The 25093-nt window shown below is 48.3% G+C and overlaps 1 protein-coding gene across 1 annotated transcript in view; it reads right to left on the bottom strand.

Moving 5' to 3' along the window:
* Positions 1–25093, bottom strand: part of LOC147710191 (E3 ubiquitin-protein ligase TRIM39-like) — a 236689-nt gene that overhangs the window by 205944 nt on the left and 5652 nt on the right. Inside the window, exon 2 of the mRNA XM_086920877.1 lies at positions 9314–9409. Coding sequence (XP_086777003.1) covers positions 9314–9409 — 96 coding nt within the window. The remainder of the gene's footprint in view (positions 1–9313; positions 9410–25093) is intronic.

The following is a 25093-nucleotide window of genomic DNA, read 5'->3' as shown; positions in this document are numbered from 1 at the left end:
GAGCCCCCAGGCAACTGCCTAACATGATTGAGGGGGAGGGGGAGGCAGCCTACCAAACTCCGGTGGCTCGCCGTGTGGCCCGATAGTGCCGCGGGTCTTCTCCCCCTTCCCCCACCCCCAGTGCCAATGCAGGAGAGCGCACTTCACGGAGAAGGCCTGCTACCCCTGTCGCAGGACGCCCTCGCTCCCGCACACCTCAGCCCCCGGCGGGTCCCTGGATCAACAGCCCCCTTCACCGCAGGCACTTCTCCTTAACGCCGAGCCCGGGCCAACCGCCGAATCACTCTGGGTCACCGCTGCAGGCCCGTCTTCCAAGTCTCCCGGCCCCCACACAGCCCCTCACTGCCCACTCGGTCAGCGGATCGTCCTCCGCAGCTCCAGGCCGAACTCTGCCTCCAGGCGTGCCCTCCAGCCAGGCCAGGCCACACACATGGCCCAAGATCTTCTTCAGCGGCGCCACTCACAGCTCACGGGGCCCACTGCACTCGACCAGGCCTCTCCACCGCAGCAACAAATCGCGGCACCACAATGGTTCCCAGGTCCGTAATTTCACCAGTCAGCAGGGTAGCCGGTGCTGCGCGCCAGACACGCAGATTACTGCCTCAAACTAACCGGGATTACAGGATCAATGTCGGATATGTGGCTGGCTGTACGGAGCCGGGTTAGAACACGTCCGCCATGCTGGCTCTCCAAGCCACGCCCCCCCCACTTACCTGACTTTTAATGAGGGTGACACAGTACCTATCGCTTACAAGTCACACTTGTACACTTCGGCTGAGCTGCGGTTTTCCACTGTGGAAAAAGTTGACGGCAGTGCAAATGGCGATTCTGAAAGTACGTGCATTGTCGCAGGGAAAACGCATTTTGGTTGTTACTCCGTATACTGCCTTGGAGGCAGTGATGAAAGCCAGTGTACCAAATTCAAAGGCTTTGCAGCCACAGTGGATACAATGGGCCACGTCCTTGACATCTCCAGATGTCACGTTCATTTTTGATTCCTCTTTGCACACTCAGGAGTATTTGCAGTATGAATTCGTTCATCCGGCTCCTCTGACCATGCGCCCACTGGAGAATTTCGATTGTATCATTTACACTGACGGTTCGGCGCAACCGGCTTGAAGATTCAAAGCTCGCATATTCTTCGGCCTGCGCTACAGTGGCTGATACTATGGTGAATGGAAAGTTACTCTTATCGTAAGTGACTCTTACTACTGTGTACAGTCTTACAATGACAATTTGTTCTTTTGGACTCAAAATGACTATTGTGATTCCAAGGGTATTACAATAAAACACAAGATGATCTGAGTTTGAGTGGCTGAGCTTAAAGAACGGTTCCCACTCGTGTTTGTGATTCATACTCTTGGTCGCCAGCGTGTTGGAGTACACGCTGTGAGCAATAGTCTTGCATATGAAGCGGCGAAGGCAGCAGTAGGGACATACTTAGTAGCAGCAGTTACACGTTCCAAAAGTAAGATTGATGATGACATCTTGGCAGCTATTGCCACAACAGGGAAGGGAGGTAATTACCCTAAGGGTTTCCCTTCCATATACTCTTATCATTTAAGTCCTGATAAAGTTCCTTATGTAAGAATTAACGACAATGGTGACAGATTGATTCCCAACGCGGACCGCAGGTCCACACTGATTACAGCCGCTCATGAGGGTATAGCATCCGCCCATGCCAGCGTCTTTGTGACTGTGTCACTTTTACAACAGCGTTATTGGTGGTGCGGATTGTACAAACAAATGCGTGATTATGTCCTTTATTGTGACATTTGCTAGCAGATTAAACCTTCTACTGCTGCACGCCCGCCTCAGACACAGTTGTATATGTCTAATAAACCACTTGGCTGTGTTTATTTAGTTCACTGTGGTCCTTTCTCCTCTGATACCGCGTATAAGTAGATCTTAGTTGCAGTTGATTTTTGCACGCGCTTTGTGTGGGTGTGGCCCCAAAGGAGTGCTGATTCTCAAACTTTCATAAGGGATTTGCGTGTCTTTGTGGGAATTTTTGCATATGGTACCTTTCACTCGGACCAGGGTCGAGCGTTCGCCTCTAAGGCTTACAAGGATGCCGTGCGTTCATTGGGGGGTCCAAGTCAAATTTTCGTCTCCATATCGGCCTGAGGGCAATAGTGTTGTGGAGAGGAAGAACCATGACCTAAAGCGAACCTTGACAGCTAGGGTTTTGGGTACAGGCCGGAACTGGCTAGCCCACCTCAATAGCATTCAGCGTGCACTTAATAATCTCCCTAGCAGGTCTCTGGGTGGGCGGACCCCATACAAGATGCTCTTTGGTATCAAAATGTTTGTTCCGGACCTTGAGGGGCTAGACCAGGCGGCGTCTGCCGTTCCCTTTGATGTAGATGAACATTGTGCTGCTTTCCAGAATCTACAAAAGACCCGTGACAGTCTTGCAAAGACTTGCCCTCCACATCTGATGCTGCGTTGTAGATTCCGGTAGTTGGCTGGCTACCCCGAGTTGGAGAACTGGTCCGAGAGAAGGTCGAGAACAAGAAGGAATTTGGCCCCTCATATCGTGCTCCAGTTCCTGTGCTTGGCGTGCAGGGTACAAGAACAGTCATTTTACCTCCATTTCCTGGTCGAAAGGAAAACAGGTACATCTCCATTGACAATGCCAAACTACACAGAGTGGCCAATTCTTCTTAGAATGACACCTGCAGTCTCTTGTCCGGCGATGCTGCAAAACTCTGTTTTGGCTCCGGCCCCTACCACCAGGCCTGATGTTGCCATAGAGATGAATATAGTTACGAATCCTTTATTGAATCCACCGGCTTGTGATCCTCTCGATGATTTATTTATTTATTTCTAGTATTTGTAAAGCGCAACACTCATCCCATGGGATATCAAGGCGCTATAAAACGAGGGCGACTACTGAGGGCTATGCTAGGGGATTAATTTTTGGGGAAGAGGTGAGTTTTTAATTTTTGGCGAAACTGAAGGTAGTTTTTGGTGTGTCTGAGATCTACAGGTAGCTCATTCCACCTTTTGGCTGCCAGATATGAGAAGGCGCGTCCGCCTGTTCTTACTCTGTGGATGCGCTTGGGTTTGGCCAGAGCTGAGTGACTCGATCTTAGGTTCCTGTTGGGAACGTAGAAGTCAATTTTCCCTTGGAGAATTGTGGGGCCAGTTTTACGAAGAGCTCTGTGCGCATGGCAGAGTATTTTGAAAGTAGCCCTTTGGCGCATCGGTAGCCAGTGAAGTTTCCTGAGGCATGCAGATGCTGAGTCTCGCTTGCCTTTATTGCAGACTAGTTTGGCTGCCTGATTTTGCAGGACCTGTAGGCGGGAGAAGAGTTGTTTGTTCATCCCTTCGAATAATGCGTTGTCATAGTCTAGGCGGCTAACCAGTAGGGCTTGAGTGACTGTGTGTCGACAGTCCAGGGGTATCCACGGAAAAATCTTTGCAAGAAGTTTGAGTATTGCAAAGCCCTTGCCCCAGAGTGATCGTATGTGGTCCTTCATGGACAGGGCGTCGTCCATGATGATGCTTAGATTTCTGGCGTGTTGTTTTGGGGTGGGGGCTGATCCCAATGAGGGGGGCCACCATGTGGCGTTCCATGTAAGTTTTGCTCCTCCGAACAGGAGTATCTCCGATTTGCCGGCGTTTAGTTTTAAGCAGTGGTTGTGCATCCATTGGGCCATTTCGGAGAGACAGCCGTGTAGCTTTTTCTTTGTTGTCTCCGGCCCTTCGTCCATTGTCACCATCAGCTGTGTGTCATCGGGATAGGAGCATATGCCGATGCCCCACTTCCTTCCGATGTCAGCCAGAGATGAAATATAGACATTGAAGAGAGTGGGGCTCAGCGAGGCCCCCTGTGGGACCCCACAGCCGATGGGATAGGGTTTTGAGTAGAACTGACCCATGTGCACTGCCTGGGTACGATTGCTGAGGAAAGATCTAATCCAATTTAATGCTGTAGATTGCACTCCTTTACTCAGGAGTGTGTTTAGTAGGCAATCATGTGATACCGTGTCAAACGCCGCTGACAGGTCAAGCAGTATCAGAGCCACCGATCCACCTTGATCTGTGGTGCATCTGATACTGTCCGACACTGCCAGCAACGTTGCCTCGGTGCTATTATTGCCTCTAAAGCCGGTCTGGGAGGGATCCAGGAGTGAGGTATTTTCCAGATACCGGGACAGTTGTGTGTTGACCAGTTTCTCCAAGGCTTTGGAGAGATAAGGGAGCTGGGAAATTGGTCTGTAGTTCTCCGGATTGGAGATGTCGGATCCTGCTTTCTTCAGAAGGGGGGTCACGGATGCGTGTTTCCAGGCTTCCGGAAAAGACGCAGTGGTGAGCGATTTATTGAAGAGTTTGGTGACAAGAGGGCAGAGCGTTGGTTCAATTTTGGAGAACACGAAGTGGGGACAGGGGTCCGTGGGAGAGCCGGATTTAACTGTGTTCAGTACCGCTAATACCTCTTCTTCAGAGAATAGTTGAAAACTAGTTAGACGCGGTGTGTTGCCTGAGTCTGATTGGTCATTGCATCTGTCTGATGATGAGGTATGCTTGTCAGAATTGTCAGGCAGGATATGAGTATTTAGGGGAGTGAAGGTGGAGTATATTTTATTGATTTTATCAGAAAAGAAGGTGCTGATGCAATCACAGGCAGATGATACTGAGTACACTTATCCCACAGACTTATCTATGCCCGATTTAGAGTCCTGTGTGGCTAATCAATCACGTTTTTCATTTGACACTGACTCTACCACATCGAAATCCCCCTCAAAAGTTTAAATTTTTGCTGTTTGGTTTAAAAAACATGTTTTAATTCCCCCTTGGACTTACATTTGGCTGGTGCTTTTTTCACTTTTTTTATTCATGTCCATTGGATTTGTGGTGTATTTTTTCCGTCTTGTGAAAGGACACTATGTTAAAGAAAGAACTACAATTAGACAAATTGATGGAACCCCATTCCTCATCACACAGAGTGAAGATGGACCAGAGTTTTGTGAATATCACTGCTTGGCCTGTCTTAGATGGGATTGTATGGGATGCTGCCAAATTTCAAATACATGGTCCCACAGAGGTTATAAACGTCCCTAATGTACTTCGTATTTCAATGGGGGATGTGGTTAAACAAAATATATACGCTCTGATGATTGGGACGTCCAAGCCGTAGAGGCTCTAGTTTCTGATTTGAAATAATATGCTGCTTTTGATGCTGAAGATGTGTACTTAGATTCTGCAAATTATGTAGACTTGTTTTGTTACCAACACTATGGCAATCATTTTCTGCACAAAGCAGACACATTTAGGAATGGGGTTAATTACACGCAATGGGAACATTGATCCGCTCCTGTTGAAGGCAGCTCCAAAACTCTTTTGAAAAAGTTTTCTTATTTCACTGATATTAATCAATCAAATTCTGATGCATTTCATTTTAAGATGACTGAGAAGTCCTCTTCCAAGGTTAGACTCACCCACACGAAGTTATTGTATTTGCAGACCTTTATCGAACAATTGGCAGTAGGGGTCTATGAGCTGCGGAAAGATACTATTGATCTTAAATCTGTTTGGGGTTCTAAAGATTGGCAAGTGCAAGGCACTGAGGCTTTCCATCGTGCATGTCTCATCCCGAACCATATGTTGTTTCTGAATTCGTCTACTTCACAAACCACCTGCTTTGGATTGGCTACATCTAAAAAAATAAATGCTCCTTCTATTCCTAATTTAGGTGGATACTCCCAGTTGGAATAATCACACCAGTAGGTCCCTTAGTGATTTACAGACTCTGCTGCAAACTTCGTCCTTTAACATTTCCAGTTTGGATCCCCAAGGCTGGTTATTATGGCAAAAGAGTGCGGATTCATGCCAACATTGTTTTCTGGGTTTGGTCCCTGGCTATGCAAAGGTTTGGGGGGATCCCCGTTTCAATTCTGTCACTACCTATTCTGTGGGCAAGCTATGTCAGAACTGGCTCACACACTCCACTTTAGCGCCAGTTAAGTTTCATTTGTCTAAATTGACTGACCATGTTAATTTGCATGACTTTGTGAAAGGTCCTACCACAGGCAGATCGAAGAGATGGGTTTACGCTGTTTACAACGAAGTTGGGAACTGTCCCAAATACAAGCTGCTTCTACGTTGAGGGCTATTGATCAAGATAATTTAGAAAAGGTGCTTGCAGTTGTAGATAATAGCATTAACACATTTTCTTCCCGAATTTACACATTAGATAACATTGTTTCTTCTGTCGTTGATATTGTACAAGATGATGTCTCAGTTTTGTACCATGGTCAAAATCAATTGCGTTCTATAATGCAGTTTGCATGGACTTTGCAAACGTTGCAGGCTGGGAAAGTGCCTTGGGACTATATGAACACTTCTTCACTGTTTTTACCATTTAATCCGACTGTTAAAAAATAGTTCATGTCAATGAAAGATGCTACATTTTCACTATTGCATATTGAAATGTTAGAACCTTTACCGTTTTCTGTTGCTGAAACAAATTCTGCAGTTTGGATTATTCATGGTTTAATAACGTTACCTTTTCCACTATTTAAATCTGAAGCATGCATGAAGCAATATGCCATAGGCAGATATGAATCATTAGGTAGCACTTACCTCCATGAAGTTTGATCTCTTCCGTTCACCTATAGGTGCCTGAGGGAGGGTAAATAAGTTTATTTGAAAGGTGAAGATTTCACTTCCACACCGACCACTCATTGGTCTGTAAGAATATACAATTGCACGGCTTATGTAATTCTGAAGCCCAGAATTTGGCCTGTATTTTAAAAGGTACACCCACCCCGGGTATTACTCCTACTTTCACAAATGGTAGTTATTTATTATTAAATCATGAAGATTGCAGTGGCATGCTGGCAGGGATACCGTACATAGTGACTGTCTCCCAACGTGTACTCTGTTGTAGGAATGTGCTGTTTCTTTCTCCGCATGGGAAGCTTGATGTATCCATCTTTCCTTCCATTCTGACCTTGAAAGCAGAGTTCAACAAGATGAGCCGAATAAGGGCTCTTTTGTCTCAAAAAGAAGTCTCCTTCACATCCGCACATGAAACATTCATCCTACACGTGGCTAATACTCGTACCGAGGTACATGCTTTACTAAATACAGACATCCCCTTGCATTTTGGTGCGTTGATTCACACTATATTCAATGCCTCGTCGACCTCGGGCTTGGGCACTTTTTTAAAGGGTGAGTTTCGGCCTTGTGACTTCATTCCAAACTATATTTGGTGTGATACCGGCATTTTTTTATTCTATTTCTTCCAGCCTCTTTAGGGGTTTACCATTTATTCTCGTCTTGAATGCCGGTGTACTGCTGTTAATTTGCTTACTCCAGAATGGTTGCCCGTCCTGTGCCCCACGACGACCTACCCCGGCTGCTCCAACTTCGTGACCGGATGCTTGAATACTATGGTTCGCTGCGTCTGGCTACTTTGAGTGTGGCGTATGGTTTATCTTTCCGGTTTTCGTACTTTACATGCGTGCAGCCAGTTTTCCACTGCCTGGATTGCAATTTTGAATGGGCTCTGGATTTTTATCTCTTCAATACGGTGTCTCTTAACCCGGATTATGATCTACTAATGAATCCCTTAGTTGCTCATGAACTAGACTGTTCTGGTGTCGGGATTATGGCCTGCGCAGCAGCGCATGGGGTCCTAGGCATTTGGAATATATGGACGGCAGCCCATGATTTTCTGGCACGCAGTTATCTTGAGGAACATCAGAGTTGTCCTCTGATGGTGCTAGAGGCTCAGGCTGTTGAAGAACATGTGTGTTCTTTTCCACTACTGAATTGGATGGCTGAAATGTTCACTGACTGTTCACAGTTGCAACATACTGTACCTATACGCTGTTGGATTGAAGTGCCGATTTTTCTCTTGCTTCATAGACACCTACTGGACTCATACATTTTTTTCTTCATTTTTTTTTCTCTACACATTACATGTGTTTTAACACTATGCCCCCCTGTTGGGTTTCATAGGTTTTATGGTTACTTATTCAGAATTTACTCCCAATTATCCAGTTTGGCAACATTTAAAACTTGGTTCTGTCTCATTCGAACTTGAACTCTGCCTTTAAAAATTGCACCCCCCCCCCCCCCCCCCCCCCACTTATTGTGCGTTCACCGATCAAGGGAGGGTGTAGTGAGGGCTGAGCCTCGTTTGCGCACATTGTTATGTTAGCATAGGCTTATTAGAAGTTTAAACGCCATTTTACCTTTTGCTGCTTTTGCGCTCGACATTTCATAAAGTTGTTGTTGTTGAAATTATTTCACATGAGAAAGGCTTGTTTTCAGCATCCCTACACTTACATCGCGACCCTAGTCTGCACAGTGAGTGCTAAAGCCTCCGAGGTTATCATAACAAGGCAGCTGTTTTTCAGGCTGATCAGCTCACATTTTAGACATAACATACATGCAGCTGCAGTCCAACGGAGATTCTGGCGCCTTTAATATTGCACTATAAGCATGATTTCAGCACTTGGAAGATTTTCCATTTCCAGAGAGACAGAGAGCTTTTGCAGATCCTGATGCGATTCACTCTTGCTGATCTTGGAGTTATGGGTCCCCCACACAAGCCTAAGAGACCTTCTATATTTTATAAAACATAGTTCCTAGCTATGGAGGGTGATATACTAGGCGCTATAAGACCTTTTTTCACTATCATTGTAATATGATTTCTCCTTTTGTGTTTTATGGAATTGTAACAATGCTGATACTATTATTTCTAATCATATGTCTGCTTATGTTAGCAAAGATACTGCATCTTAGTGCACGTCGTTAAAATAAATATTTTAACCTTTCCTGTGTCTCTTTTTTTACTCCTTTTGTGGACTGGTAGGAGAGTATAACGAAAGAGTGTTCTTGCTTCCCACCATTGCGGAGTATAACCTAAGTCGCATGTTTTGGGTTGTCTAATCAATGGTTCCTTTGCTATAGGACGAAGAGCTAATGAGACACTGATGCTAGTCGGTTAGGGGTTCTAGGTACTGAGGTGAGTGTTTGGGTCCACCACAATTCACCGAGGTCCTGGGTCTCTGTGCACAGTTCTGTGTAGGAGCAGAATCCCTGCAACAATGTAAGTACAACCTTAAGGTCAGAAGAGTAATTCTTGCTTTTATTTATTTTTAGGACAAGCCTTTGGCCAAGAGTAGCCCCAACAACCAAGTGAAATGACTCCAGCCCGTATATTTGTCTGGTGGGGACCATGACCTAGTCTGTAGGGAGACTCATCAGGCTCGGTGTGTCTTGAACTTTAAGAGGCCACACAAAGGACTGGGCACAAACATATACAGACACAGAACTCACAGCAGCCACTCACCCTCATGGTTTTATATTGTTCCTCTTCCTTGACTTTAGACTCCAGAAAATATTTCTCCACTTTCTTCAGAAAACGCAGCTCCTCTTGAAGTTTTACCTGCAGAGATGAGAGTGCAAGAATCAAAAGTGTAGACTGATAGAGTGCGGACTTACTTACAAAAAAAAGAGTCCCTACAGTACCTGCCACATGTGCCCAGACTGCAGGCACCAGTATCCATATTGTAAGCCCCACATATTCAGATAGTAAGTACCAGTCCCAAGTATCACAGAGAACGACACAGAGAGTGATGTCACCTTGTTCGCCCTGTTCTTGCCTAGAAGGACCTAACACCAGAATCCTTGCTCCAAGGAAACTAGCTTCATCACTGGCACTTACTGCTACTGGACTTGTGTCCACTTCATGCCTAAACACATGGAAACATTTAGACTAGGCACCACGTAAAAGAAGAAACTTTGTCCTAGAGACTTTATGAAATTTTCTAGAACCAAACTAAAATATCTAAGCTAACAAGTTTTGTAAGTGCAATAACCGTGTATGCTGCCCATATACCAATAATATCACAGACACATTTTGGGACTGAAAGCATGAAAAAGGTAAATTATCTGTGAATATCTTAATTAATGCTAATGAATGCATACTGTGCAGCGATGTAACCTAGTTCCCGCCTTTGACCTGGTTCACACCCTTCTTTACGCACATCCTGGAAGTCCTCATCCCTAAATTAAACGTTTCCACACATAGATCATGTACTCAAAAGAGGAGGGGGGCTTGCAGTCATACACAGGCTATTCTGATCTTTACTCTTAGTAACTTTACCATACCCAACTCCTTCAAACTCCTCTCCTTACCACTTCCCTCTACCATGCTCCAAATTAGCATCCTTTTAATGGATCTACAGATGACCTGGACCAAACAAGCACTTCATAAAAGAAATCTCAGACATCATCAGCTCTGCCTCCATCCAACACAGCCATCGCTCATTCCTCTGACACAGCCACTTCCACCTCCCTGCAACTCCAACACAAAATCATGAAGGAAGCCTTGTACATATTTCTCAACACACTGGAAATAAAACAACTCCTCAGCATCCCAACACAAAGACAACACGCCAGACCACACTCGATCGATGTCTCCAATTTAAAGAAGTTGTTTCTCCTGGAAGATAACCTCAAAACAAACGCACAAGTTCTTTCCCATGGGGGCAGAGGCAAGGCACTGTGCATTGGTCTCCTCAACACCACCCTAGCACCCCTGGAAGGCAGCATACATGAAGCGGCGCAGCTCAGCAAGGGCTTCAAGAAATCAAATCAACTCTGCAGTAAAAGTCCTGCACTGGCTCCCCTTCCAGCCCAGATCATCTTCATGGCCGCTGCTCACATAAGGAGCTCAACAATCCCTTGCATGCGCTGGTGCTACACTGCGGGCACCTTTCACGCAGCAAGCGAGTACCAGTACCTGACAAGGCACCTAGATATAGAGGCCAAGCCGCAATCACATGACACCTCAACAACAGCTGTTGGGTTAGGCACAGACCTCGCATTCCTTAAAGATAATACGTAGTCGTAGCTATTGCCACGCGATACCCAGGTGTCCATGCGGCCGCGTGCAAAGCAGAAACAGCAGCCCACACTCGCTACTTATACACAAGCCCAGTCATGAGTGAACTCTTATGGCACTCCAGATACTGGTTATATCATTCTTTAAACTTACATATTTATTTTTCTTTGATTAATTTTTTTTGTCTCCATTAGATGTGGTTAAAATGTTATAAAAGAAGATATCTAGTGTGCAAATACGACATTTAAATATATAGATCTGATTCTATTTGCCCATGTAGAAATATATGTTGTAATTTCCAAATTGAATTGACTATTAACAACTTGCTTCTACATACATTGACGACCTTTCGCATTGTTAAATACCGTTGTACAGAGGCGTAAATAGTAGACACACTCCGCCTCTCAATCGGAGATGACAGCATGTGCTGGCCATTGGTGCCCATGATACTTTATAAATGCACGAGTAATATTGCGCTATAAATGCAAGCCATACAACGATTGTGTGAAGGAAATACTTGGATTTATATTCACGGTGGCACGAAACGGATAATTTTCTTATGACTGCAATGTATATTGACACTTAGAACTCATGTTACAGAAAACAATCAAATGCAATAAAGATATAAAAAAAAAATCGAAGGAGCTCAACAACAAGACCCCAGCTGACCTGGCAGACAAACTAACCACGTCCAGGGGACAACATCAGACGAGGAGCGTGGATATCACCAGACTGGAGACAAAACGACATAAGAAGAAGCCTTCTCATTCCATGTTTCTGTGACCTGGCACAGCTTCCCTATCGAGATGGCATCAGCGCCAACTCTCCCACAATTCAGAATCATTCGGAAGACACACTTCTTAAAGGAGCACAACCCCTGACTTTGACCTCCCCAAACAACGGTTTCTTCTCAGGTGCCAGGCCCCTGGTTTAGTGATCTGGATACAGACTGTAAGTACTGTCCGTATATAGTAAGACTGTAAGTACCAGTTACAGATATTCAAATTGTAAATTCTGGCCACACATATCCATATTGTTCTCGAATATGTTTCATCTCCATCCTGCTGACTGAAAACCCAGAACAGGACCTTTCCCTGTACAAGTGGCAGCCAAATGCAGGGTCAGTGACAGAGAACAGACACCTAAAGAAATGATCACAGCCTGTGATAGAAATCTGACACAGGAAGAGTGCAGACCCCACCCCAGGCAGGGTCTGCAACAGAGAAGAGACAACCGAAATGAGAGAGTGGGCACTAAATATTTACACGGTCTGTGACTGAGAACAGTCAGAGAAAGAGAACAGGCATCAGCCTCTTACAGGGTTAGTGACCGAGAATAGACATATTGAGATAGAGGTTTCCAGACACCTGCAGGATCTCGGACAGAGAACAGACAGGAACAGCAGGAGAGCAACCAACCTCATAAAGGGTCTGTGACAGAGAAAACAGACAGGAAAAGGGAGAGAGCGAAAGCTGGAGGAACAGGAACAAGGAATAAGGAAAAGGGACAAACGCAGCAAGGAGCTGCAAAGGTAGAAGGCCGGAGTAGGAAGAGCAAAGCCTACTGTCTGTCAATGACCCGGAGAGCCCCACTCAGCTGGCACAGCAGGAGGGAGGGCTGGAGGGAAGGTGGACTGAGTCCCTCCTCCCCCAAGTACCACGAGGATCCCACGAGGGTCCCGTGCTCCGGCCAAAGGTAAAGGCACGAGTCAACCATGAGGAAGGAAGGTACGAACCAGGACTTTCCAGACGACGGCGCACAAACATGACGCTTAAAAAGAAGCAGCGAAACAGCAAAGATCAAGACCCGGTGGAGGATGAACCCGTAGGATCTGCACAAAAAGGATAACAAGAAGCGCAGGCCTTTTACAATCCCAGGAGCACACCGAAGTCAACGCTCCCCATCAAGGGCTTATTCTGCACATCTTTCAAGCTGCAGGCAGCTCAACAAACATACCGGACAATTCTCTGGAAGGAGAGAAAGAGGAGGCAGAGACCACAACCAAACCAATAGGATCTCTAGGGGACAACAAGGGTCGGCATGGACACCACTCCAGTGTGGGTGCCCGAAAGACCGCCCCCACACAAAAAACAGGGAGCCCGAGAACACTTTTTAAAACTTTTTTTGCACAGTTTTATATAGCGCGAACTTGACCCGGTATCGGGTATCAGAGCACTTAACATAGCATCAATTGAGTTACATGAGGACACATTCTTTTTTGTTAGGCACAGGGAGATTAAGTGATTTGCCCGGAATCACAGGATGTTCAGCGTCATTGCCGAGACTCGAACCCGGTTCCCCAGATTCAAGATCAACCGCCCTAGCTGTTAGGCCAACTCCTCTCCCTCTCCTCTCTAAAGTCTGCAGCTAAGGCCAAAAGCCCCACATTTGATTACAGTATAAATCCACCAGTGGCCCAAAGAGGACAAGGCGGTGCTTGTGGCCAACCCTTGTATGACAGTTTTTACAAGACCAGTCTTAAGAGCGACATCCGGAAAAGACCCCAGGAATAGAAGATGCAACTACTTCTTTCCTACAAAAATTTTAGCTGACTATTGAAAGAACCTTGGATTCAACCCCCAAAAAATTAGGATAGAATTCAGACGAGTGCAGTGAAGCCCCACACAGAGGTTTGGAGCCTGATGGGCCAAGAAGTCATGCAAGATGAGACACAAGCACCCCAAGAGGCTCTAAACCTGTTAGTTCAACTTGATCTATTACAATCAATTGCACAGCACCTGACATACCAAGATGATGAATTGGAAAACTAGAGCCCACCCTCGAAATTCATAAACCTGTCTCAGATCACACGAGCTCTTGTGCAGACATCATAGAAAAATGGTCAAACTACCAGAAGTATCAAAGGACATTGTGGCATTAGCCAAGGGACAGGGGGAGATGATCCCTCCAAAGCAAACAACCCCTAAGAGATTAGCTGGGACGAAGGTGAACCAGACAATACTGGAAACTACCTTCTTGCAAATAGCCGAATAATCAAAGCACCTCAGGTAGGACCCAGCGACATGAACATCGCGGATGCCCAAGGGAAGAGGGACTTAAGGGTATCATCAATCAGTACAATAATCAACGTCGCACATGAAGAAGCAGCTCCCGCTGAGAAAGCAGAAGGAGTACTATTTGGGGTGGAAGTCCCTCTGTCAAGGAGGGTTAAGAAAAAGCTGAAAAAAACAACTACAGAAATAGAAAATTGAAAGAAGATCAATACCACCAGCAATGTTGAACCCCCGGCAGCAATATAAACAATTAAAAAACATTTTTTCGTATTTTCAATTTTATACAGCCAAATAAGGCTGAGGTGACAAGGGAAGAAAATGCCATTGTAAAAGAGGATCGAAGCCGACATTCACACATTGGGAGGCTCCACAAATAGCAAGGCAAATTACAGATAAGACTCAGGAAGAGGCAGTCTGGCAACCTACATTACAGGAGGCTGATAGCACACAAGTCAGGGCTGCCGCCTCCCCGGGATCAGAGCCTTTACACAGTGCGGTGAAGCACATTCAATTCAATCAGGGCGAGCGGTATGAAGATGAAAGAAGGGCTGGACTGCAAAGGGGGTAACAGGCAGACACCAGGTAAGAGCCTCTTTTAATAACCAACTAAATAAGAACTACCAGCGGCTCTCCATGGGAGAGGATAGATCAACACTGCTTACGGTCAAGCATAAAAACCATCCAGTAATCCATGAGGTGTTGCTTACCCCCAGGTACACAACCAAAGGCTCCTACAATATTCTAAATAGGTCCAACATATTAAGTCTATTCGGACATATCGATAGCTTGGCACAGATAACCTCTGAAAACATTGAGTGGGTAAAGTTCAGAAGGCTAGACAGTGACACCCTCGGTGACTCCACCTTAGTTGGCTTCACCCAACAGCACGTACAACAGGCGGTCCTAGGCGAAGCACCACATCTCGCAAACTGGGGCATAGAAATCACGGCACTCAGCTTGCCAAAATACCCACATGTTCCTATTCCTAAAAACCGATAGGCGGGAGCCTACATCCATTCTTAAAGGCACAATGAACAAAAGCTCTGAACGGAGAGGTAAATCTGAACACCCAAGAACTCCAATAAAAATTAGCATCTCATACAGTGTCACTCAGCACAGAGTGCAGACCCACCAGCAAGAGCAGGCCTATATGAAGGATCCATGGCAACAGCGTCCCTAACCAAAGTTTTTTTTATTTTTATATTTCTTTATTAGGGTTATATCTCCAGATCATTAAAACAAGCAGGGTACAAACATACAGCTTAACCGCCTCTGCTGAGGTGTTTCGTAAATCAGCAACAATGCAAGACAAGTCTTATAGAGATGGTTATGACTGTGGAGATTCATTTGTCGACCATATTCGCAGCTTCATTTTCGCTTGAACATAACACAACTGTAAGAAAACTCAACCCCCCTCATCCCCCGCCCCGCCACCCCCTCCCCTGCTGCCAGGTCCATAGACTTGAGGTCCAAGTCACCTAGTCCCTATGTTGGGTCACCGTGTGTCTCTCCTTCGTGCTCTGGAGCCTCCCCCTGCCCAGAGGGAGTTGACCTGGAACTGTCCTGTGTCGACTGGGAGTCCTGACCCGCCATCTCCTGAAGCACTACCCCCCAAGCCAGTAGGACCTCAGGTAGTTTGCCATCCCTCCTGGTGTTCCACATGTGCCCCTACTCTGCTAGTGCCCACTCCCGCATATCCGCCCTCCATTTCATTAGTGACTCGCCCTGTTGGGACAACCAGTGGATCACAATACGCCGCCAGGCTACAACTAGGCCCAACATCAGAAATCACCTGCTTACTTTCCACGTGGGATCCCGAGGGATCAAGCCCAGGAGACAAGCATGTGGGTCCAGGTCTACTATCCACCCAGTCACCTTTGTCAGATCCTCCAGCACAGACACCTAGTACGACTGGATTGCAGGGTACACCCACACCATATGTATAAAATCCGCCTGTGCACTACGACATCTCGGGCAGTGTGAGTCTCTGTTGTTATCAATGGCTTGGAGTCTCTTGGGTGAGAGATTAGTCATGTGTATAGTATTATATTGAATTTGCTTGAAGCGGTTACTCACCGACACCTTCCGCACTCTCGTGTATTTTTTCCCCACTCTCGTGGGGTAATCTCCTGCGGACACACCTGCTGCCATTTGTGTTCTATGGTCAGGGGACCCAACTTTTTATCCTCCCGCAATGCCCTGTAGAGGTGAGTCACAAACTTACGTCCCCCTGCCATCACTATCATGGTATCCAGGGTACGGGTGTGCACCGGAGCCTCCGGAAACGAGGGTCATAGTCTCCGCGCTGTCGCCGCTATTTTGGCGTATTGCAGAATTTGCCCCGGTCCCAGTTTGAAGGAGGTCACCGCCTCCTGTTAAGTGATGAATTTATCGTCCAGGTTAAGGTCGGACATCATGAGGCAGCACCCCTCCTTCCACTTGTCTGTTGACATGACCTGATCTCTCCGGGCAAGTCCCTAACCAAAGTTATAGCAACGACAGTAGAGGAAGTTTACCTTCAATTTGTGTTCAACAACGCAAACTAACCCTCATTTCATGGAACATCGCTGGGTTAAGTAGCATCTTTAGGGACAAGGCCATGCAGGATTACCTCGCAAAGGGGGGTTTATTGTGTTTTCACGAGACCTGGGCCAAGTCAACAACCCCATTTGGTGACTGTTATGAACATCATATACCTGCGACGAAAAAGTCCATCTTTGGACGCTCGTCAGGAGGTTTATCCATCTTTCTAAGCCATGCCTGCAAACTTAAAACCACAGCCATTAAAGTGGAAACTCCCGACCTCCAAGTCATTACAATAGTAGTGCTGGGCAAGGGGCAACAGCCCCATCACCAGTTGCCAATAAAAGCTTATATCAATCCAACAAAGTGTCAAACGCTACTCGCTACGGAAACCTTTATCAGGATTCTGGAAGGTGTCCTCATAAAATTAGAACATCATAAAGTGATTTGTGCTGGAGACTTCAACACGAGAGGTCTGGACCACGTACCAGCTATACCCAGTACCGGGAAAAGGTTGGACTGCTGATCGCCCTTCTTAAAAATTTTAAGTTATTATCCACCCATGGAATTAAAAAAAATCAGCTGCCCCTCATGGACTCCCAAGCCAACTTTTAGGAACATATCCACCATAGACTACATTTTAATCTATGAAATGCAGGCATACAAGCTGAGTGATTTTTTTTTTTTTAATTTTTTTTTTGGTGCAAAACAAAGATAGTAAGTACAGTGTCATCCATCGCATTCTCATACATAAGTTACTAGGTGGATGAATTGATACAGTATTCACAATGGCAAAACTTATAACATCCACAGTAGTATAGAGCATTGCAGGTCTCATCGACGATGTGATGAACAGGAATATACTTGTGTCGTAAAAAATACAGTTTGCGATTTTGTGTTTTGTTGGCTACTATTCGTCTGAGTCTTGCCTTTCTCACCTTGCAATAAACATAAAACAGTAAAAATAGCACACTTAGTCCGGCACGTACTTGAAGTAGTAGCTTTCGGCACTCGTAGCACAGTCCAACTGTAAAGAGAGCAGTGTATTGTTGCATAGCCCACTAATTCCCACTCCCTCCCATGCCACCTCCCGCGGCTGTACCCCTCCACTTCTGTTGCGCCCGCCCTATTTACCTAATTACATCCCAATCAACGCTCCTCGTCACTCTCTGACCCTTCGTCGTCACCTTCCTCCAGTGGTTCGCAGATATCCCCTCTGTATGTGTTCCAGGGTTGCCACACCCCGTTCCATTTACGTGGGTTACCCCTCAATTTGTACACCGCCCTTTCTGTCAACATGAGCATGTCCATGTTGCGGAGCCATTGGGGCAGCGTGGGGAGGTCAGCCGACCCCCACTTCTGTGCTATGTCCCGTTTCGCTGTTACCATCCCTACTGTGACCCAGGTTCTTGCGTAAAAGGTGAGGTCAGTCGGCTCCCAGATGTTTAGCAGACAGAGCCGTGAGTCTAGGGCGAGGGTGGTGTGAAGTGCTTGGGCCATCGTGCGTACTACCCGTTGCCAGTAGCCGACTAACAATGGACATTCCCACACCGTGTGTATGAAGGTCCCTTCTGCCCCGCAGCCCCTAAGGCAATATGGATGATCCGCCCTGTGCAGTTTGTGAAGTAATGTACGGGTGTAATAGATTCTGTGAAGAAATTTTAGCTGCACTAGGCGAAATTTAGACGATATGCCTGCTTCACGAGGGGATGCCATGGCTGCGTTCCAGTCATGTTCATCCAGGTCACCCACTTCCGCCATCCATTTGTCCTTCAGTTTCCCCAGTGGATCAGGCATATTGTTAATCAGCTTGCGGTATGTCAGCGATGTCTCCCCTTCTTGCATGAAGACGGTAAGTAGGCGATCCTCCAAGGGGGAGGATTCGGGCAGGGGCGTGTCTGGTGAGATCGCTGCTTGTAGTGCGTGTCGGACCTGGATGTATCTGTAGAGCTCTGTGTTCCCCAACTCGTATAGGTCCTGCAAAGTGGCAAAGGAGATCACTCCTTCCCTCGTCCACATGTCCCCCACCGTGGAGATGCCGATACTGTCCCATTGTGTGAAGCCCTTAGAGCGCCGCAAATGGCCCAACGCCTTTGTGTCCCAAAGGGGCGTAAGTTTCGTAATGACGCCATCCCACTTCAATTTTGCCTGTGCCTTGTACCATATGCGGACCGTGTGTTTCGTAGGCCCAGTGAGTTTTGCCGCCACTCCACGGTGGTACAGTGGGGCCAGTAAGGTGTTCGCACCCAGTTGCGCCCTGTCGGCCTTGTACGCTGGGTCTTCCTGCGGGGCATGTATCCATTGGTTAAGGATTTTGAGTTGGGCCGCCCAGTAGTACAACTGTACATTCGGGAGGGCGATGCCCCCGTCGTACCACCCCCTGTTCAGTTTAGTGTGAGAAATGCGGGCTGGCTGGTTGCCCCATAACAGGCCCGAGATCTGCGCCGTTATTTTCTGGAGGTAGCCATCCGGCACCAAATATGGGGAGTTCTCCAGCACATATAGGAAGCGTGGCAGAGCCATCATTTTAAATAGTGCTGCACGGCCAAGGAGCGTTAGGGGGAGATCCTTCCAATGGCGCACGTCCCCTCGGAGACGGGCCAAGGGGGGTTGTAGGTTGAGGCGTGTGAAGTCTGCCTCGTTCCGGGTGATATGAATCCCCAAATATTTAAATGACGTGTGTGCCAGTTCCAGTGGGCAGGAGTCCGGGAGAGGCGGGAGTGGCCCCCGCAGTTCAAAAATGATGGACTTGGCCCAGTTAATGGTGTAACCCGAGATTCGCTCATGAGCCGAACAGAGAGCCAGGAGGTTAGGGAGACTCTCTTCCAGATCCGTGAGATAGATCAGCATGTCGTCTGCGTAGAGGGACACTCTGTCCTCCCATAACGGGGTCCATTGTATCCCTTTCAGGAGTTGGGTGGTACGTATCGTAACCGCCAGCGGTTCTAAAACTAAGGCGAAGAGCAGGGGTGAAAGCGGGCAGCCCTGTCGTGTGCCTCTGCCTAGGGAGAAGGTGCTTGAAATGTGGCCGTTGGCCGTCACCTGCGCCACCGGGTCCCTGTACAACATTCGTATCCAGGAAAGGAACACCGGGCCAAAACCCATACGTGTGAGCACTGCAAAGAGGTAGCTCCATTCCACCATGTCAAACGCCATCTTGGCGTCTAAGGAGAGGATGGCAGCCGGTTCTTGCAGAAGTGGAACTCGCGCCAACACACCATGCACCCTGCGGAGATTTAAAGCAGTGCTGCGGTGTGGCATGAATCCGGACTGGTCCGGGTGGATCAGGTGTGACAGAGTCGGCAAGATCCTGTTCGCCAACACTTTGGCAATAATTTTGGCCTCCGGGTTCAAAAGGGAGATCGGTCTATATGAGGAGCACTCGTTGGGGGGCTTACCTGGCTTCGGTATCGCCACAATAGTAGCCATCCGCTGATCTAGTGGCAGCGTACCCTGTGTTCTAGATTCCTCATACATATTGAGTAGGGGTGTGCTTAAGGATTCAGCCATGACTTTCAACCATTCAATGGGAATCCCACTGGGGCCCATCGCTTTGCCTGGATGAAGGGCGCCTATAGCCAGCTGGATCTCCTCCACCGTGAAAGGCGCGTCAATGTCCTCGGACATCTCTGGTGTTAGCTCTGGCAAGGGAACATGTTCAAGGGCAGTCTGCACCTCCCCCTCCTCTACTACTATCTCTGGGGTGTAGACTGAGGTGAAATAATCGGCGAGGACGTTTACTATCTCGTCGGGGCGGGTGTGGTTGTTGCCCTGTGGGTCCGTAAGTTGCAAGATATTCTTCCCCCCCCCCTGTCGCTTGTCCAACCATGCCAGCAATTTACTGGCCTTGTCTCCAATATCATATACCCTGTGCTGTGTAGCCGCAATGTCCGACATCGTGACCCTGCGCATGTGATCTGTAAGGCGGTGCTGGTGGATCTGGAGTTCGTGAAGCGTGTCGTCTGAGGGGTTCGCCATATGGGCCGTGTTGGCCCGCTCTAGGCCTAGCTCTATCTCGAGGGCCTCCCGCCTGTGCGTCTTTTTGTGATTCGCGATCACTGCTATGGCTTGACCCCTGAACACTGTCTTATACGCCTCCCACAGTATGGAGGGGGAGGCCACCGAGGATTGGTTTTCTTCGAAGTACTGTCGGGTTGCCCTCTTCAAATCCTTGTTAATCCGGGGCACTTTGAGGTAGCCTGGGAAAATCGGGAATAATCTGCGCCGTGCCATGGTTGAAGTGGTGAGTGTCAATGTGAGTGGCGAGTGATCGGAGACCCCCCGTGGTAGTATCTCGGCTTCGGCTATCGTAAGGTGACCATTAATCAAAGTAAAGAGGTAGTCTATCCTGGACAGGCTATTGTGTGTGGCCGAGTAGTATGTGTATTGTTGCTGAGTAGGGTGCAGGGCGCGCCAAACATCCACCAACCCCTGTGCAGTCAGGAATGTATGGAGCCTGTTGGGCCCACCTGCGTGTGTACGCGGGGGAAAGCGGTCCTCTGAGTTTGTGAGTGTCATGTTGAAGTCCCCACCTATGAGTAGTTCCCCATCAGGAAGTGTTAGCAGGAATTTGCCCAGATCCGGCAAGGCCTCAGAGTGCAGTGCTGGTGGTATGTAGACAGAGACTACATTAAAGAGCTTCCCCTCCCACTGGCCATGAACTGCCGCGAATCTGCCATGGTCGTCCGTTGCAGTAGACTTGACAATGAATTTGGAAGATTTTTTCTGCAGGATGCCGGTGCCACGGGACCCCGAAGTGAACTCCGCGTGCACTATCATGTGATAGCCTCTCCTATCTAGGGCCTTCGTGGCCGCTCCCGACAAGTGCGTCTCCTGCAGGAGAATGAGAGCCGGGCCCCGTCTCCTTATCCCCTGTAACACTAGCCCTCGCTTAATCTTATCCCCCAGGCCCCTCACATTCCAGGACATGACAATCAGTGAGTTCTTCGTGGTTGGGCTATCCGTTGCAGCCATTGCTAGACTCCCAATCAGACCTCCCTGCGCCCCGAGTGTGCCAGAAGTTCTTGGTTACATAGGACATGCCTAGATACTTAAGTGTGCATAGAACGTAAACTCGTAGGACCAAGAAGTCCCATAGAAAAAACTTATTCAACTTTTCCCCCCTCCCTGCCCCCCTGCTATACGGACTCAAAACTGCCCGCCCCCCCAACTTAGCAGAGTGCATACCCCATCCCCAAACCAGTGTACTTGCGCGTTGGGGTGAGGGACTCTCCGCAGCCGGCAGTCTCTCATTCACACCCCCGGAGGCCCTTCACCCAGTGTCCAATGGCGGGAAGCGCTTCACAGCTTAACAGTCTCAATACTTTAGTGAGAATGAATTGTCCCCAAGCGTTCATTGTTCCTCAGTCTCGTCCCCGCCGCCTTCAGCTCCCAAAGAGTCACTGTTGTCCGGTCTCCCGCCGGAGGCCTGCGAGTCTCTGCGACGGCTGTCAGCCCGATCTTTTCTGGAGCGATTCGTCCGTCTGTGGTTCTGACCCGGTCTCCATCCCCCGAGCCATTCTTGCACGTTTTCCGGGCTGTCGAAGAACCAGGTTTTGTTCTCCGCCACCACCCGTAGTCTTGCGGGGAATAACATGGAGTACGGCAGTTCCCTGGACCTCAGTTCCTTTTTCACGTCGAAAAATGTGCGTCGCCGACGGGCGACTTCCGCGGTGTAGTCGGGGAAGATGGCTACGGTGGCGTTCTGGATCTTGAGGGGAGGGGAGGACCTGGCTGCCTGTAGGATTGTGTCCCGGTCACGGAAGTTAAACAGACGTGCCACTATGGGTCGCGGGTTAGCCCCTGGCTTCGGTTGGCCACCCGGGACTCGATGGGCCCTCTCCACCGAAAAGAAGTTGGACAGTCCCTTTGGCTTTAGTTCGTTAGTGATCAGGTTCTCTACGAAGAGATCCATCGCCTTCACGCCCTCCGATTCCGGCACCCCTATAATGCGGATATTGTTGCGCCTGGAACGCCCTTCCTGCTCATCCAGCTTTTCCCGAAGCATTCTATTGTCCTGCGCCATTTTCCCCATTTCACGCTGGAGTTCCGCGACGTCTTCCACCAGCGATTTCGTGATCACCTCCATACTCTTGACCTTTTCCGACATTTTGTGGAGGTCTGCTCGAAGTAGGGTGACGTCCGTGGAGATTCCGCCGACAGTTGTTTGCAGTTGTGCCAATGCAACCATGACGTCGTCCAGCGTGGCCTTTTTACCCCCAGGGGAGTCGGCTGTCTTACCGGTCTGTTCCTTCCCTGCCGGGGATCCGGCGGGCTTATCGGAGGTAAAGCGATCTATACGAGTCTGTGTGACGCCGCCCTTAGGGCCTTTCCCCGCCATGCCGCCGAGTGTTGTGCTCCTCGTGCCCCTACACGCCAGGATGTAAGGATCGGTGCAGGCCCCCAGACCAGTCTGATTCAGCAATGAACAGGTCGGGCGTGCTTCTTCGGGGCGCGAGGTGCTCAGTTAGTCGCCAAGTGTGTGGCGACTGCCAGGTCACAAGATGGCGGGTACTCACTCCGTTGTCGATGCCCAGGCTCTCGGCACGTTAGGTGATGACCTTCGAGGCTGTCAGGATTCCAGCGGTCCCTCCCATGGGTACTGCTTCCTTGATTCGCCTGAGCCGCCGTCTCCGACCTCCCGAGGTGCAGTCGAGTTGTTGAGGCCACCGCCGCACGGGCACTTCCGGTCCAAGTTCTCCGGTCAGGATGCACTTCCGGCGGGGTGAAAAGCCAGGGAAGGTCCCGGCTCTGGAGGTGTTGGCAGGCCGGTCAGAGGCTTTGACGTATCTTTGGCTACGGACGTCGGATTTTCTCGCTGCTTGTCGCTGCTCACTCCGCCCGGTCCTGGGATCCGGTGCCTGCCTTTGGGGCTTGAAGTTGTAACGGATTTTGTGTCGGATCGACGAAGAGGCCGCTTCAGCCGCGGAGCTCGTCCCTTATGCTGCCGCCATGATCGGCTGCTAGCCACGCCCCCCAAGCTGAGTGATTTTGAAGTGGATGACAGAGAGCAAAGCGATCATACGCCACTCTGTGCCACTTTGTTTTGGCCTAGCAGAATCCCAGAAAACAACTGGCACAATCTCGGGCGACGAATGATACATAGCCCTTAAAAGACTAAAAAGGACTGCCAAGCTTAGTAACAGACTGCTGGGGTATGTAGCTGCAAAGGAAGAGGATCCTCAGACACAGCAGACAATGAACATCACAAGACACTGGGAAATGCTGATTGCAGACTTACAGAAGAACCTGGGAAATGCCTACCAAACAAGAGGGAACCTCAATGTACAACAACCCTCTCAGGAGCAAAAGAGCCTGAAAAAACTGTAAATATGCTCTCGAGAAGGTTAATCAAGGCAAAAAAACAAAGGTGCACAGCCGCCACAGGGGACCTCCGTCTCGGCCCTGCGGAGCTTAAACAGGAAGAAAGTATAGGAGTTGAAAAGACAGTGCACGGACAAGAACTGGCTTAAGGTGTTCTCCTTAAAGAAAAGGACAACTGTAAGTTATGGAGATATATTAAAAGCCTGAGCTACAGCTGCCCATCTAAAGAGAACAGTGTAGCTGGCAACGTGTGGGAGGCGTACGTGAAGGGCCTCTACACAAGCGAATCACACAAGGTGGGCCATTCCACCAATGACTGATCTCGGGCTGCAGCCAAAGTCACCAAACCTCGATTCAAGAGCTTGCAGGAAGAAACCACAGTGTCTGGTCAATCTGATCGCTACATAGAGGAGGAGATCGAAAGGTAGATCAGGTCAATAAGAACCGATGGGGCCCCTGGGCCTAACGGCAATCCTGACCAAGTATTTAAGTCTGCCCTGACATTTTTCGTACCTATTTTCACTCCACTATACAATCACTGATATCCCACAGCAACACTACCGCAATCCTGGAAAGGTTCAATCTGTTTCTCAATACACTAGAAAGGAGGCCACTCAAACCCTGCCAACTATAGGCTAAAAGCTCGACATCGAAGCAAAGGTCTACGCCTGTCAACTACTAAGGGACCTAGAGTACTAGGTGGACAGCAATGGTATCCTTCCGCCATATCAGACAATCTTCAGGGCAAATATCTCTACAACGGATAACATCCTGGCATTGTCCTATCTCTCTAAGCAAGCGGTAAAGAGAAACAATCTGCCCCTGTTTTGAGTCAATCGAGGAAGACTATGGGCAAAACTCGAATCCTGGGGGATCCCAGCGACATTTTTAAAAGCGATAAAAGCCCTCTATGAGGGGACATGGGTCTAGGTCAAACTAAGCTCCACAACCGAAACCTCGAGAGTTGAAACAAACACCGAACTAAAGCAGGCCTGTATTCTGGCTCCACTATTTAACTTGTATACAGCAGACCTGGCACAAACTCTGAAAGACGCCAGCCTAATACCTCGGAGATTGGGCAAGATGACCCTCGCTACCCTCCAGTATGCGGACGACACAATGGTCATGGACCACACCAGGGTGGGGCTCCAAAGAGCTCTAAAGAGTCTAGTAAAGTCTAACAAGGAAAACAGCCTGCAAGTAAATGAGAACAAGACAAAGATAATAATCTTTGGCAAATACCCTCAAAAAAAGCAAGCGTTCTGGTCTTTGGGCGACCACCAAATTAGGACAGCTACAGCCTATAATTATTTGGGGGCATGGCTAACAGAGAGGGCTACAGCAGGCAAACAGATAAAGGAGT

The sequence above is a fragment of the Lissotriton vulgaris genome, chromosome 5 (genome assembly GCF_964263255.1).
Source record: "Lissotriton vulgaris chromosome 5, aLisVul1.2, whole genome shotgun sequence".
NCBI lineage: Eukaryota > Metazoa > Chordata > Amphibia > Caudata > Salamandridae > Lissotriton > Lissotriton vulgaris.
The sequence above is the reverse complement of the archived record's forward strand: the minus strand, read 5'-3'. Positions and strand labels throughout refer to the sequence as shown.